Source organism: Myotis myotis, unplaced genomic scaffold (assembly GCF_014108235.1).
Source record: "Myotis myotis isolate mMyoMyo1 unplaced genomic scaffold, mMyoMyo1.p scaffold_m19_p_7, whole genome shotgun sequence".
In the NCBI taxonomy this organism is placed as follows: domain Eukaryota; kingdom Metazoa; phylum Chordata; class Mammalia; order Chiroptera; family Vespertilionidae; genus Myotis; species Myotis myotis.
Window position 1 is genome coordinate 37,523,401 of NW_023416379.1, and position 13,462 is coordinate 37,536,862.

Consider the following 13,462-nt stretch of genomic DNA (forward strand, 5'->3'; position numbering starts at 1 on the left):
CCAGTTGGCCATTCAACCAATCAAAGTGTAATATGCTCATTATATGTTAAGTCCACTCAACTGCTTGCTATGATGTGCACTGACCACCAGGGGGCAGACGCTCCAACCAGTAGGTTAGTTTGCTGCTGGGGTCCAAGATGGGCTGCACAAGCCCTGGAGCCCTCCCACAGTCCCTCCCTGGCTGGCCAACTGCCCACGTCCCTCCCCAACCCCTATTGTGCACTAGTGGGGTCCCTCGGCCTGGCCTGCACCCTCTCGCAATCTGGGACCCCTCAGGGGATATCGGAGAGCCGGTTTTCTCCTGATGGCAGACTGACCGGTCGCTATGACGTGCACTGACCACCAGGGGGCAGACGCTCAATGCAGGAGCTGCCCCCTGGTGGTCAATGTGCTCCCACAGGGGGAGTGCCACTCAGCACAGCAACAGTGGCGGGAGCCTCTCCTGCCTCCGTGGCAGTGCTAAGGATGTCCAACTGATGGCTAAGGCCCGCTCCCCATGGCAGAGGGAACAGGCTGGGCTGAGGGACCTCCCCCCACCCCCCGCCCGAGTGCACGAATTTCATGCACTGGGCCTCTAGTTATATTATAATTAAGCATTTCCATTTGAACTTTGTCTTAGTTTGATTCAGCCAAAAACAGATCCTGAGACAAAAATTTGAATACAAATAGTTCCTATGGGGAATACTCCCAAAAACAACAGGGAAGTGAAGGAAGCTAATAAAGGGAATATTATCAAACAAATTTCTCTGTGGGCTGAATTCACTGGGGAATTCACATGGATGAATGGATGTCTCAGTTATTTCCTCTTAAGGGGCAAAGGAGCTGGTGTATTCGTTCATCAACCCCCACCAGTTACTGGCTGATTGTTAATCCCCTGGAACTTCCACTCTGCCCTGTGCTCAGGCAGAATAGGTTTTGCCAGCCAAAAAGAGCCATTAGGCAGAGTCACACATGCCAGCCAGCAGTTGGAAGTTGGGCTGGCCATGCATGGAAAAGGTATATGTCAAATAGATATGAACAGGGCAGTAATGACTTCTGCTCTGTTCCAACCTTTGCACCACTCATATCCACTTCTCCCCCATATCCCCAAGTTCACACCATCTGTCACTGATTCTTCAACATGGTGTCTGGTCCCAATTTCTAAAAGAAATGGACTCACAAAAATATGATTAGCAGGACAGACTACAGAATTCACTATTGCAATTAATCCTAAGTCTATGACTAATAATTTATCACTTCCCTCTTCTACCACTCCTTCTAAATTTTCCTTACCCATGGCCAGCATGTCTGCTGGTTCAAATTGTTTTACCAGTAGAGTAACCAGTCTTCATCCCTGAAGAGTATAAACCCCTGGTTATTATGTCCTTGTCAGGTTGTGGGTGGTTGCTACAGTTATCCATTCACTGGCTGTGACAGCATCAAGAGGAGTCTCAGAGAATCCCCTGCATTCAAGACATACATTTCCTGTCCTAATTATGTAGCAGCAGCTCTACCTCCACCAGTGTAATAACTCCTTATCAGGTATGTGGAGCCAAATATAATCAGGTGGCAGCAGCAATTTTAGGTTTAGTGAAACCTAACTAAGTGGGTCCTTTGGAAGAAGCATCTCTCCTCAGTCAAAACCAGGGCTTCCAATCCAGCAGAGCCTCAAGTTGTGAAGAAGGTTGGTGCAAACATCAAGCACAGAGTGATAACAGGGGGAGTCACTCTTACCAAATCCTTGGTCCAAAGCATGTTCCTCATCTTGAAGCACCGTGTCTCAATGCCACACAATCCCATACTGGTGCTTTAGCTGTACCTTTAAGAGGCCATTTTAACAATCTGACAGACCAGCAGCTTCTAGGTGAGGTGGTATGCAGGAGGATCAATGGATCCTCCTTATATCTTCATTACTACAAAGAGGCTCCTTTGATCCAAAGCAGTATTACATGGGATCCCCTGATAAGTGCTACAAATCCAGGCCACAGAAAGTGATGCTGGTCAAGGCACTGCAGGTAGGAAAGGCAAATCAACCATTTGTCACTGAATGGGTGTATCATATTGAGGCTCAGCCTCGGTCTCTGCAGCAGATAGGGAAGACATTCAACAGAAGTACTAGAGGAGCCTGAGAGGGAGCCTTGTTGTTGAGCACATGCGTAGCCTCCATTGCCTCCATCCCTGCCACATGCTTACTCCATGTCTGAGCCCATGCAAGCACTGAGGTGACCAAGGACAAAGACTAGTTGGCATTTACTGGATAATCACCCTGACCACCTGGTTGGTGACTGCCTCTTCTGAGATGGATGCTTTGTGAGAAAGCTCCACATATTTTGTGTTCCTTTGTTTAGTTTTTTATGCAGTATAACAAATTACCACAAATTTAGCATTTTAAAACACGCATTTGCCAGCTGATATGGCTCAGTGGTTGAGCATTAACCTATGAACCAGGAGGTCAGGGTTCAATCCCAGTCAAGGCATATGCCTGGGTTACAGGCTCGATCCCCCCAACAGGGAGCGTGCAGGAGGCAACTAATCAATGATTCACTGTCATCACTGATGTTTCTCTCTCCCTCTCCCTTTCTCTCTGAAATAAATAAAAATACAGTATGTTAAAAAAAAAATACATTTATTATCTCACAGTCTCCATGTTCAGGAGTCCTGGCATGGCTTAGCTAGATCCTCTGCTCAGGGTCTCACAAGACTGCAATCAAAGTGTTGGCTGAGCTGCATTTTTATCTGGAGGTTCAACTAGGGGAGAATCCACTTCCCAGCTCAGTCACATTGTTGGCAAAATTTGTCTCTAGGATTGAGGTCCCAGTTTTCTAACTGACTGGGGGCCAGTGGCTGCACTCAGTTTCTGAAGCCACATACTGTTCCTTGCCATGTGGTCCTTTTATAACTTATTTCTTCAGAGCCAATCAGGAGGTCTCTCTCCAGATCACTAAGATGGAGTCTTCTATAACATGATGTTATGGGAGTGACCTTTTTATTACTTTTGCTATATTTAGAAGCAAGTCACAGACTGCAGTCAGAGGAGGAGAATTATACAAGGGTGTGACTCTTTAGAGGTCCCCTTAGGGCCTAAGGCTTAGGCAGTGGTTCTCAACCTCCTGACCCTTTAAATACAGTTCCTCATGTTGTGACCCAACCATAAAATTATTTTCGTTGCTACTTCATAACTGTAATGTTGCTACTGTTATGAATCGCAATGTAAATATCTGATATGCAGGATGGTCTTAGGCGACCCCTGTGAAAGGGTCGTTCGACCACCAAAGGGATCGCGACCCACAGGTTGAGAACCGCTGCCTTGGAGTGTGATTGCCATACCACTCTCAGTTGTCCATTCACATGCTCTTCCCCCAAACTCCTTTATCTTCTGATCTTGTTCCTTACAGGCCCTTGACCAAGTGAATTAGGACCCACTCCATGTCTCCTAACCAGACGTTAAAGCATGAGTCCTGGGAGAGAGCCCACATGTCAATCAAGTCTTATCCAGTCAACATTCCCCTTCCCAGCACTCTCAGGATCTCGCAGGATGTTTTCCTGGTCTCTACTGGCACATTATAGCCAGGCCCTTCAGCTCTTTAGGTGCCTAATCCCTATTTTTCCTGTATCAGTGCCTCACCAGTTGGACTAGGCCAATGGTCAGCAAACCGTGGCTCGTGAGCCACATGCGGCTCTTCCACAAGATACCACGTGCGGGCACACACGTACAGTGCAATTGAAAGTTCGTGGCCCATGCGCAGAAGTTGGTTTTTGGAAAGGAGATAAATGGAACAAGTATACAAGACAAGTGTGGATGGGAGAGTTGGAAGGGGTCGACCTCAGCGAACGTACCTCAATCAGATTGAGGACGTTTTTAGCAAAGGCCAGCTTAGGAGTACCCTAATTAAGTTAATAACCATGTACCTACGTATATAGTTTAAGTTTAAAAAATGTGGCTCTCAAAAGAAATTTCAATCGCTGTACTGCTGATATTTGGCTCTGTTGACTAATGAGTTTGCCGACCCCTGGGCTAGGCTAACATTTGACCCCAGCTACTGCTCTAGAAGCTATGAGGGAGGGTGAAGGCAAATCTTGGTGGAAGGCAAGCATTGTCTCCTCAGGCATCTCCATTAGGCCAGGCCAGAAGAGCCTGAAATCTTCCAGAAAGGAGGAGGGGCTCCTTCTGTTAACGCAGAGCACTCAGCGGAACCTGGGGATTCAAGGTACTTTTGACATCCACCTAGGTAGCCTCATCCCAGGCCTTAGTATTTAATAGAGTTTTTTTTAATAAATGCACCATCTTTCTAAAAGGTGTAGATGCATTTTCCCCTTTAAAACTACATTTCATGGTAGTATGACTTATATTTTTGGTATAAAAAGCTTAAAATTTCAGCCCTGTCGTTCATGAAGTATTCATCTTAGGTATTTTTAATAAACTAGGAATATTTCTCGCTATGTCTTGTTTCATAATGACATCTTAAAATGATGTTAGTTATATTAAGCCCATTTGGAAATTCTTAACTTCCATAGAGAAGTATAATCAGATTCCATGTACCTGGAAGCATATAATCCCCTCAAATCCATTTTTTTTTTTTCCCTGAACGGTGTCCCAGACCACTCTGACATAGTTTTATTCCATTTTTAAAGTTTGCTTATTAAATTCTTTTATAAGGTTTTGTAATTTTTTCATAAAGGGCCTATCTATCTTTGATTATATTTAACCCTGGTTACTTATATGTTTGCTGTTAAGTCATATTTATTTTTTGTTAAAATTTTCTAGCTGTTTTTTGGTGTATAGAAATGCAACTGAATTTTGCACAATGATTTTGAATCCAGAAAAGTGGATTATCTCATTAACTCTTAAAATTTATCCATGATTGAGTTTTCTGTACAGGTAATCGGATCAACTGAGAATAATTACACATTTTTGTCTTTGTAATGACTTTAAAAAGAACTTCTTAAATATTTAATCATTAAATGTGTTTGTCTTGTTTTCATACTCTTTATCAGTTAGGGAAGTTTCCTTTATTCCTAGTTTATCTTTTATTAATAATTAAAGGGTGTTGAATTGTCCCATACTTTTTCCATTAAGATAATCATATAGTTTTTCTCCCTTATTTTAATGTGATAATTTAATGTTCTCATATTAAACGAGCCTTGAATTCTTGAGGAAAACCCAACTTGATCATGATGTTGTTATCTTTTTTATATATTGCTGGATTCAACTTGCTATTATATTGATTAAGATTTTTAAAATCTTATTCATAAATGAAATTGGCACATAATTATGCTTTTTCACACTGTTCTCTTGTTTAGGTATGGAGGTTATATGAGACCCATAAATTTATGTAGGAAGTCTATACTACCTTTTTTCTGAAAGAGAATCTGTAAGATTGTAAGACACGGAGCTCTTCAACAAAACCATCTCGTTTCTTTGTGGGAAGATTTTTAATTACTGACCCCATTTCCTTAATGGTTAAAGAACCACTTAGGTTTTCCTTTTTCTTTTTTTCCCTTAAGAAACTGATTTTTCTAAGAATTTATCCATTTTGTTTGTTTTAAAATATATTTTGGATAAATGTGTTTATGATATCCTTTTATTATCTACTAGAGGCCTAATGCATGAATTTGTGCACAGGTGGGGTCCCTCGGCCTGGCCAGTGATCAAGGCCTATTGGGGGGCCAGTTGGCTGGGAGGGGAGGGACTGCAGGAAGTTGGCCAGCCAGCCAGTTGTTCAGTCATATGACGTGCACTGACCACCAGGGGGCAGACGCTCAATGCAGGAGCCGCCCCCTGGTGGTTAGTGCATCCCACAGTCCCTCTCCCTGGACCCCTATTATTATTTTAATAGATGAGTTTAACTTATTTGCAATTATTAGCAAAAGCCATGTATTTAGTGGTATGAAACGGCTTCTGGGCTAAGTAAATTTATATGGTGTTTTAGTTTTCCCTAGCCTACCTACTTATTCCAACTAAATTAGGCACTTTAACAATCTTACTCTTTCTTATTGCAGTATTTTTTATTATGACTTTTCAAGAGAAGATAGAAGAACATCCTTTTGTGGATATATTTAATGAAGATGAAGCTGACAAACACTTTATGTTATCTAAACCTGTTTGCTTTGTTGTATTTGGGAAACCAGTAAGTTATCTCTTCTAACTTATTTGGTGTAATTTTAAAAAACACTTTATTGAAGGATAATAAGCATACAGAAAATGACGCATAGATGTACATCTGGGTGCATTTGCATGGACTGCACACACTCAGATAGAGGCACTGAACATGACAGCACTCCAGACCGTCACACTCTCTCCCTAAACACCGCCCTAGAGTATCTAACAACTTAGTTAATTTGGCCAGTTTTTGTTCTGTGTTTTTTTTCCATTTCTAAATAATTTTTATTTTTCAATTACAGTTGACATACATTATTATATTAGGTTCAGGTGTACACCCCAGTGATTAGACATTACATAACTTACTAAGTGATCATCCCGATAAATCTAGTACCTATCTCACACCATACATAGTTATTAGAATATTATGGATTATATTCCCTATGCTGTACTTTACATCCCCATAACTATGCTCTAAGGACCAATTTGTACTTCTGTTTTTAAATTGAATTTATTAGCGTCACATTGGTTAATTAAGTTATATAGGTTTAAGGTGTACAATTCTATAATACATCATCTGTATATTATATTATTTTCACCACCCCATATCATGTCTGTTCCCAACACCATTTATTCCTCCTTTACCCTCTTCTGCCCCCTCTACCCCTAATTTGCTCTGGTAATGACAATACTGTTGTCTGTCTATGAGTTTTTGTGGTTTTGTGGGGGTTTTGGTGGGTTTTTTTTTGCTTAATCCTTTCACCTTTTTCACCCAGCCTCCTTACCTCCTCCCTTCTGACATCTATGAGTCTGTTTCTATTTTGTTTGTTAGTTTATTTTGTTCATTAGATTCCACAAATTAGTGAGATCACATGGTATTTGTCTTTCTCTGACTGGCTTCTTTCAGTCAGCATAATACTCCCCAGGTCCATCCATGCTTTTGCAAAAGGTAAGATTTCCTTCTTTTTTAAGAAGTATTTATTTAGTATACTTTTTTAGTTTTTAAAGTCATAATCTTATGACTCTTATGTTACCAAATAAGAATGAAAATCACATAGTGTACTAATTTTTTTTTTGAGTGTTAGATTTCATTGTATGACTTAAAACCTGATACAATATTGGTTGTAAATGTATAACTTTCTCTCTTCTTGTGTATTATAATTGGAAAGGAACCTACATTATCTTTGGTTTTGTATTATGAAGAATTTAACTCCTCAAAGCACTGTACAATGACAAGTGTTAGCTATATGTGATCCAAGGTTACATCAGACTCAATCTGCATATAAAACTTCCAGTGGAATTTGTTGTGAGCTTCTCTGGGTATGTGAAGGGGGGACAATATTAGGACAAATGGGAAGTTCTCCCATTAATATCTGAAGCTACTGGGAGGCAAGGTGCCTCATCTTGGCCCATAATGTGTCAGTGGACCTATGCATTGTCTTTCCACAAAACAGGAAGGACCCAAAAATGGCTGTCATAAGACAGCTTGCCTTTCTAGGCAGCTCCAGTAAGGCCCTCTAGATGAGAGCTCTTTGCAACCACAGAGCTAGTTGGTAGTCACCATTAGGGGCCAGAGCTGGTTAGAGCCTCTTCAGAACAGCAGAGACCAAAGGCTGGATCCTGCTTTTTAACCTAAAGTTATACGGATCCTAGGACAGATACCAAGAAATGGTTCTAATAATTTTATTATGTTCTAAAAACATAACAGAGTTTAAAAATCAACAATGAAAGTAATCAGATGCAGCTGTTACTTCATTAACGTGATCTTTTATCTTAGAGTGTGATACTTTAAGATATTCATTAAGAAGGACTTTTTTCGCCCTAGCTGCTTTGGCTCAGTGGATAGAGCGTCAGCCTGCAGACTAGAAGGTCCCAGGTTCGATTTGGGCACATCCCCAATAGGAGGTGTGCAGGAGGCAGCTGATCGATGTTTCTCTCCCATAGATGTTTCTAACGCTATCCCTCTCTGTAAAAAATCAATAAAATATATTTTTAAAAAAAGGACTTTTTTCTATTGGGAGTTACTAAATAAAAGTCTTATGAAGTCCAAGTCTTGTAAGACATGGAGCTCTTCAACAAAACCATCTGGTTTCTTTGTGGAAAGATTTTTAATTACTGACCCCATTTCCTTAATGGTTAAAGAACCACTTAGGTTTTCCTTCTTTTTCCTTAAGAAACTGATTTTTCTAAGAATTTATCCATTTTGTTTGTTTTAAAATATATTTTGGATAAATGTGTTTATGATATCCTTTTATTATCTACTAGAGGCCTGATGCACGAATTTGTGCACAGGTGGGGTCCCTCGGCCTGGCCAGTGATCAAGGCCTATTGGGGAGCCAGCCGGCTGGGGGTGGTGAGGGAGGGACTGCAGGAAGTTGTCCATAAACAAGTCATGATTATGAACTTTAAGAAGGAACTAAAATGATGAATCTCAATATAATCACAATGATTTGACATTCAAAAGTGTTTACTACATGGAATATTATTTTGGTACAGTTTCCTGATTTTTCGGGTATACTCTTCATTTATTTTGGAAAATAGTTCACTTGATAATAGTAACTGTCAATAGAATCTTTTAAAATAAGAATATCTGTTCCACTGGCAAATAGCTATTTTATTGGGTTTTAAATAATCTTTCTTTTTAAGGGTGTTGGGAAGACAACATTAGCCCGTCAAATAGCACACGAATGGAAATGTATTCGTGTAGAAGGTAAATTTTACTCCCCTCCCCCCCAATATTTTAGTATAATAACTTTCAAATATTATACAATGAACACTCATATAACCTATCTATCGTCTGTGACTAACATTTTGCTTTATCACACATCACTATCAACCCAGTGAATTATCTTTTTATAATAGCGTCAAACATGTTTTGCCCTTTGGTAAGTCCTAGTTTTGTTCATAAAATTTAGGAGGGTTTGTGAAGGGTCTTTGACTCCATTCTGTCGCCTCCAGTTCTCTGGTTTCACCATTTAGAGCTGTTGAGGGTATGTGTCTCTGGAGTGTCTTCCTATGAAACATGAACAGAGAAGAAACTCTCACAACTGCTCTTGGGAATATTTCCCAGCACTTCATTATCTTCAGTGATAAATTTATTTTTTATTATTTATACATTGACTTACATTCTTTGCAATATATAAGGCAAGGATTGATGTCTTTATATATAAATTTTCTGATAATCAATACAACTACTTAGGGCCTCTTTGAAAAACAATTCATAAAGGTAGAAACAATAGGTAAATATAAGAAAAAAAGAGTTTAACCTCATTGTTATTCAAAGAAATGCTAATTTAAATAACACCGATCCATATTTGCCTATCAAGTTGGCAGTAAATTTTTAAAGTTTCTACAGTCATTGTTTGCAAGAATTTATGAAATGAGCATTCCATGGGCTGTTAGTGAAATTGCAATTGAATACACGTTTGGAGGGAAACAATTCAATAAATATACACACAAAAACTTTAAAAAAATAAAATAAAATTTCCTTTTTGATCAAAAAATTCATTTGTAGGAAATCTTAAAGAATATCAAGTGTTCCATAGGTTATTAGCCACTAGGGACATAGTATAGCTCCTGGTCCTCCCCTGTCATTTCTATCCCAGGACATTTTCCAGCAAGAGATGGAATATTTCCTCTTAAAAAGGAAACACTTGCCCAGCTGGTGTTGCTCAGTGGTTAAGCATCGACTCATAAACCAAGAGGTCACAGGTTCAATTCCTGGTCTGGTCACATGCCTGGGCTGCAGGCTCGATCCCAAGTAGATGGTGTGCAGGAGGGTAGCTGATTGATGTTTCTCTCTATCCCTCTCCCTTTCTCTCTCTAGAATCAATAAAAACATTTAAAAAAAAAAAAAAAAGGAAACACATTATTCAAATTTCAGCTTTAGGACCCTTTTTCTATCTGTTTTTATCTATTTTATAATTTCTTGATGCATATTTCCCTTTTTTACAACCAGCATACAAAATTAATGGGCTCTGGATATAACGGTATGGTTATAAGTAATATAGTCCAGATACTTTTGTGCAATACTTCACCATTTCCAAATCATTATCACATACACAGCCTCATCTCACGCTCATATTCTCTCGCACATTATACAGGGCATAAGCGCCCGGGGCATGGCGGTGTTTAGGAAGTTAGCTTCCCCAAGGTGGCAGAGATGGGCTCTCCGTGGAAAATACTCTGCTGCTTCTACGCTTGTGTGTAAACATGCTTTGTACCCTCTAAAGTGATACACAAATGTTCATCTTTGTTACCAGTTACAAAACACACAAATGTGTTTCTTAATTTGACAATTCTAATACCACTTTGTGCTAATATTTTGAATTCTTATTTCAGCTCTAACAATTTTGGAAGAACATATTGCCAATGAAACCGAAGCAGGGGTTATGGTAAACAAATCTAAATTTCAAAGTTATTATTTTTTTAAAGCACTGTATCACAGGTATATTATACAATAATGTAAAATATCTGTGCTTTTCTTAGTTGCAATCGATGCTGATGAGTGGTCAAAGCATTCCAGATGAACTTGTCATAAAGCTAATGTTGGAGAAGCTCAACTCCCTAGAAATCTCTCACTTTGGTATGTTTATTTCTGTGCATGGGTGGTTATCAGAGCAGCCTTAAAACTGTGCTTTTCCCAGCCAGTGTGGTCCAGTGGTTGAGCATGGGCCCATGAACCAGGAGGTCTGCTGGCTTCATCCCCAGTAGGGGGCGTGCAGGAGGCAGCCCATCGATGTTTCTCTCTCATCAATATCTCTACCTCTCTATCCTTCTCCTTCCTCTCTTTAAAAATTAATAAAAATATATTTTTTAAAAAATGCTCTGTCTGAGCAGAAGTAATTTCTGGAGTTGCTCTTTCTTTTGCCCTGGCACAGGTCCTAGAGCCTGAATTCAGTCCAGCACTTCAGATAGTTTTGCTTATTTACTTGTTTTATTTTTTTATACTCTCCTTTTGTGTGAATTAACTTTACATGATCCAATCTTCTTTTAGCATTGTGTTTTTCAGCAAAAGCTTCAAAAAGCTGCTGTGATCCTCCTCGCAGTGCTGACAGCTTCTGCTGACTGCTTTCCCATTCACCCTGAGTTTGATTACTAAGTCCTGTCAATCGGTTATTTAGGTTTCTCCGTATTAATCCACACTTCTCAGGCAGGAACGGAAACGAGAATAGCCCCAGCTTGTCCTCTGGCTCTAGTTATTGTCAGGCTTCAGTCTGCTCACCCAGCTTACCCCCTGACTGTGGACCCGAGAAGTCTCCCTGCATTCCAACAGGTTGCTGACTAGGAGCTTTGGAATTGTCTGATGGGAGGGGTGAGCTGGGCCAGGCTTGAATTCAGTTTAGGGTTGGGCAAGCTGCCCCATTCACCACAGCACCCACCTTTGTGATGTGTCAGACCTGGACGTTAACACGTCCAGAGGAGGCACTGGTCAAAGCCTTGAAAACAAGTTCAAAAGAAGTTGTTAATCAAGTGAGGACTAGATTAACGACAGGAGCCAGACCAAACTAGGGGAGTGCTGAGACAGGAAAGCAAAAAAGGCACAACAGCAGGAGGAGGCAAGCAGAGAAAGACCCGGCTCGGCTCCAGTTCCTGAGAAGGCGCGGCTGCATGCATGGCTGTATTTTTGCAGTGGTGCCTTGGGCTCGCTTGAAGAGCCTCCAATAGAATGAATGCCTCGGGATGCCACTCCTCCTGCAGAGTGTTTCAAAGATAACAGCAGGAACAAATAAGGAAGCGAAAGCCAAGCTGGAAACTAAGGATTATAGTAAAACAGGAGAGAATCATGGTAACACTCACATATCCAAACCCAAGATAACAGATCTCCCTTTCTGCTTAGGGTTGCTTCTCTGGACAGCGTCCAACGCATAGAGGCAAAAAGTAAAGTGAGAAAGTATAGGAGAAACTGACATATTTAATGAGGTTTTGGATTACCATGAGAGTTGTTGATCTGATTTTTTTTAAAATAAAAGATTGTGATCGATATCTTCTTAAGTGGGGATTTTGAGGTTGGCTTATGAGACACATTTATTCATCTACCAACAGATGCTTAGTAGCTTTTTTTATTACACTACTCTAGGCATTGTATAGGATAGCAGTTCTCAAGATTCCATTACACTTATGAGAATTGTTGAGGCTCCAAAGGAGCTTTTACTTATGGGTTATGTCTATCGGTATTTACCATATTAGAAATTAAAACTAGAACATGTTTAAAATATTTAAAAAACAGTTCCATGTTAACATAAATAGCATATTTTATAAACATAATTTTATTATTCAAAGCACAATATTTAGTGATATTTTATTTTTTGCAAATTTCTTTAGTGTCTGGCTTAAGAGAAGACCTAGCTGAATTCTCACATCTGCTTTTGCTTAGTTTGTTGCAATATATTGTTTTTGTTGAAGTACATGAAGAAAATTCAGTTTCACACAATGGTAATTGGAAAAGGAAGGGTATTTTAATGGTCTTTAGGATAATTGTGGATATTCTTGATCTTACACCAAAACTTGATAAGGAGCCCTGACCAGTTTCTCAATGGTTAGAGCATTGGCCTGTGGACCCGAAGGGTCTCAGATTTGATTCCCTGTCAAGGGCAGTACCTCTGTTGCAGGTTCCATCCCCTGCATTAGTGTTCATCAGAAATTAGATGACATTTTGTAAAGCAATAATAATAATTCCATGCTCTCACATGGGTAATATAACACTTTAAAAATTATATTTTACTCTACAGGTTATATTATCACTGAACTACCAACACTTCCACAGGATGCCATGACTACTTTGCAGCAAATAACCTTAATTAAAAATCTAGATTTGAAACCTGATATTATAATCAATATTAAGGTAAGAAGTTTTCTAGTATAGTTAACCATTCTTTTTGATGGAAGTGAAGTTAAAGGACTGTTTATAAAAATTTTAAGTAATTAGGGAAATACTAATTTATGCATCAGTCATAGGGACTGAGCTATACACTCTTAAACCTCTGTGCTTTTGCACCCGCAGCTCTATCCACAGTGGACACCTCCTTGTCTCTTGTCATCCTTTGAAAGTCAGTCAGATATCATCTCTTCAGGACTTTCCCCCAGGGTGACCCCCTATATACCAACACACCCATTAACTAATTCATTCTCTCTCCCCACATCCCCAACACATTACTACAGGAAAGTTAAATACATCTCTGATGACCATTCACATTAATCTCATCTCTCTATCACATTACCTCACTATATTGTCATTGACTATTTTCCTTCTGGACTCGGCCTTACTTGAAGGCAGGAGCCATGTCTTACATAAACTAGCTCAATATCTGGCACCTAGTTGACACCGAATACATTTTCTAGTTAAATAAAATAAAAGAACAAACAAATGATTTGGACACATGA

The 13,462-nt window shown here is 39.7% G+C and overlaps 1 protein-coding gene across 1 annotated transcript in view; it reads left to right on the plus strand.

The window, feature by feature from the left end:
- Positions 1–13,462, plus strand: part of AK9 (adenylate kinase 9) — a 103,058-nt gene that overhangs the window by 847 nt on the left and 88,749 nt on the right. The window contains exons 2-6 of the mRNA XM_036318314.1: positions 5,980–6,107; positions 8,726–8,789; positions 10,421–10,473; positions 10,568–10,664; positions 12,811–12,923. Of these exons, the coding sequence (XP_036174207.1) occupies positions 5,991–6,107; positions 8,726–8,789; positions 10,421–10,473; positions 10,568–10,664; positions 12,811–12,923 (444 nt within the window). The 5' untranslated portion in view covers positions 5,980–5,990. The remainder of the gene's footprint in view (positions 1–5,979; positions 6,108–8,725; positions 8,790–10,420; positions 10,474–10,567; positions 10,665–12,810; positions 12,924–13,462) is intronic.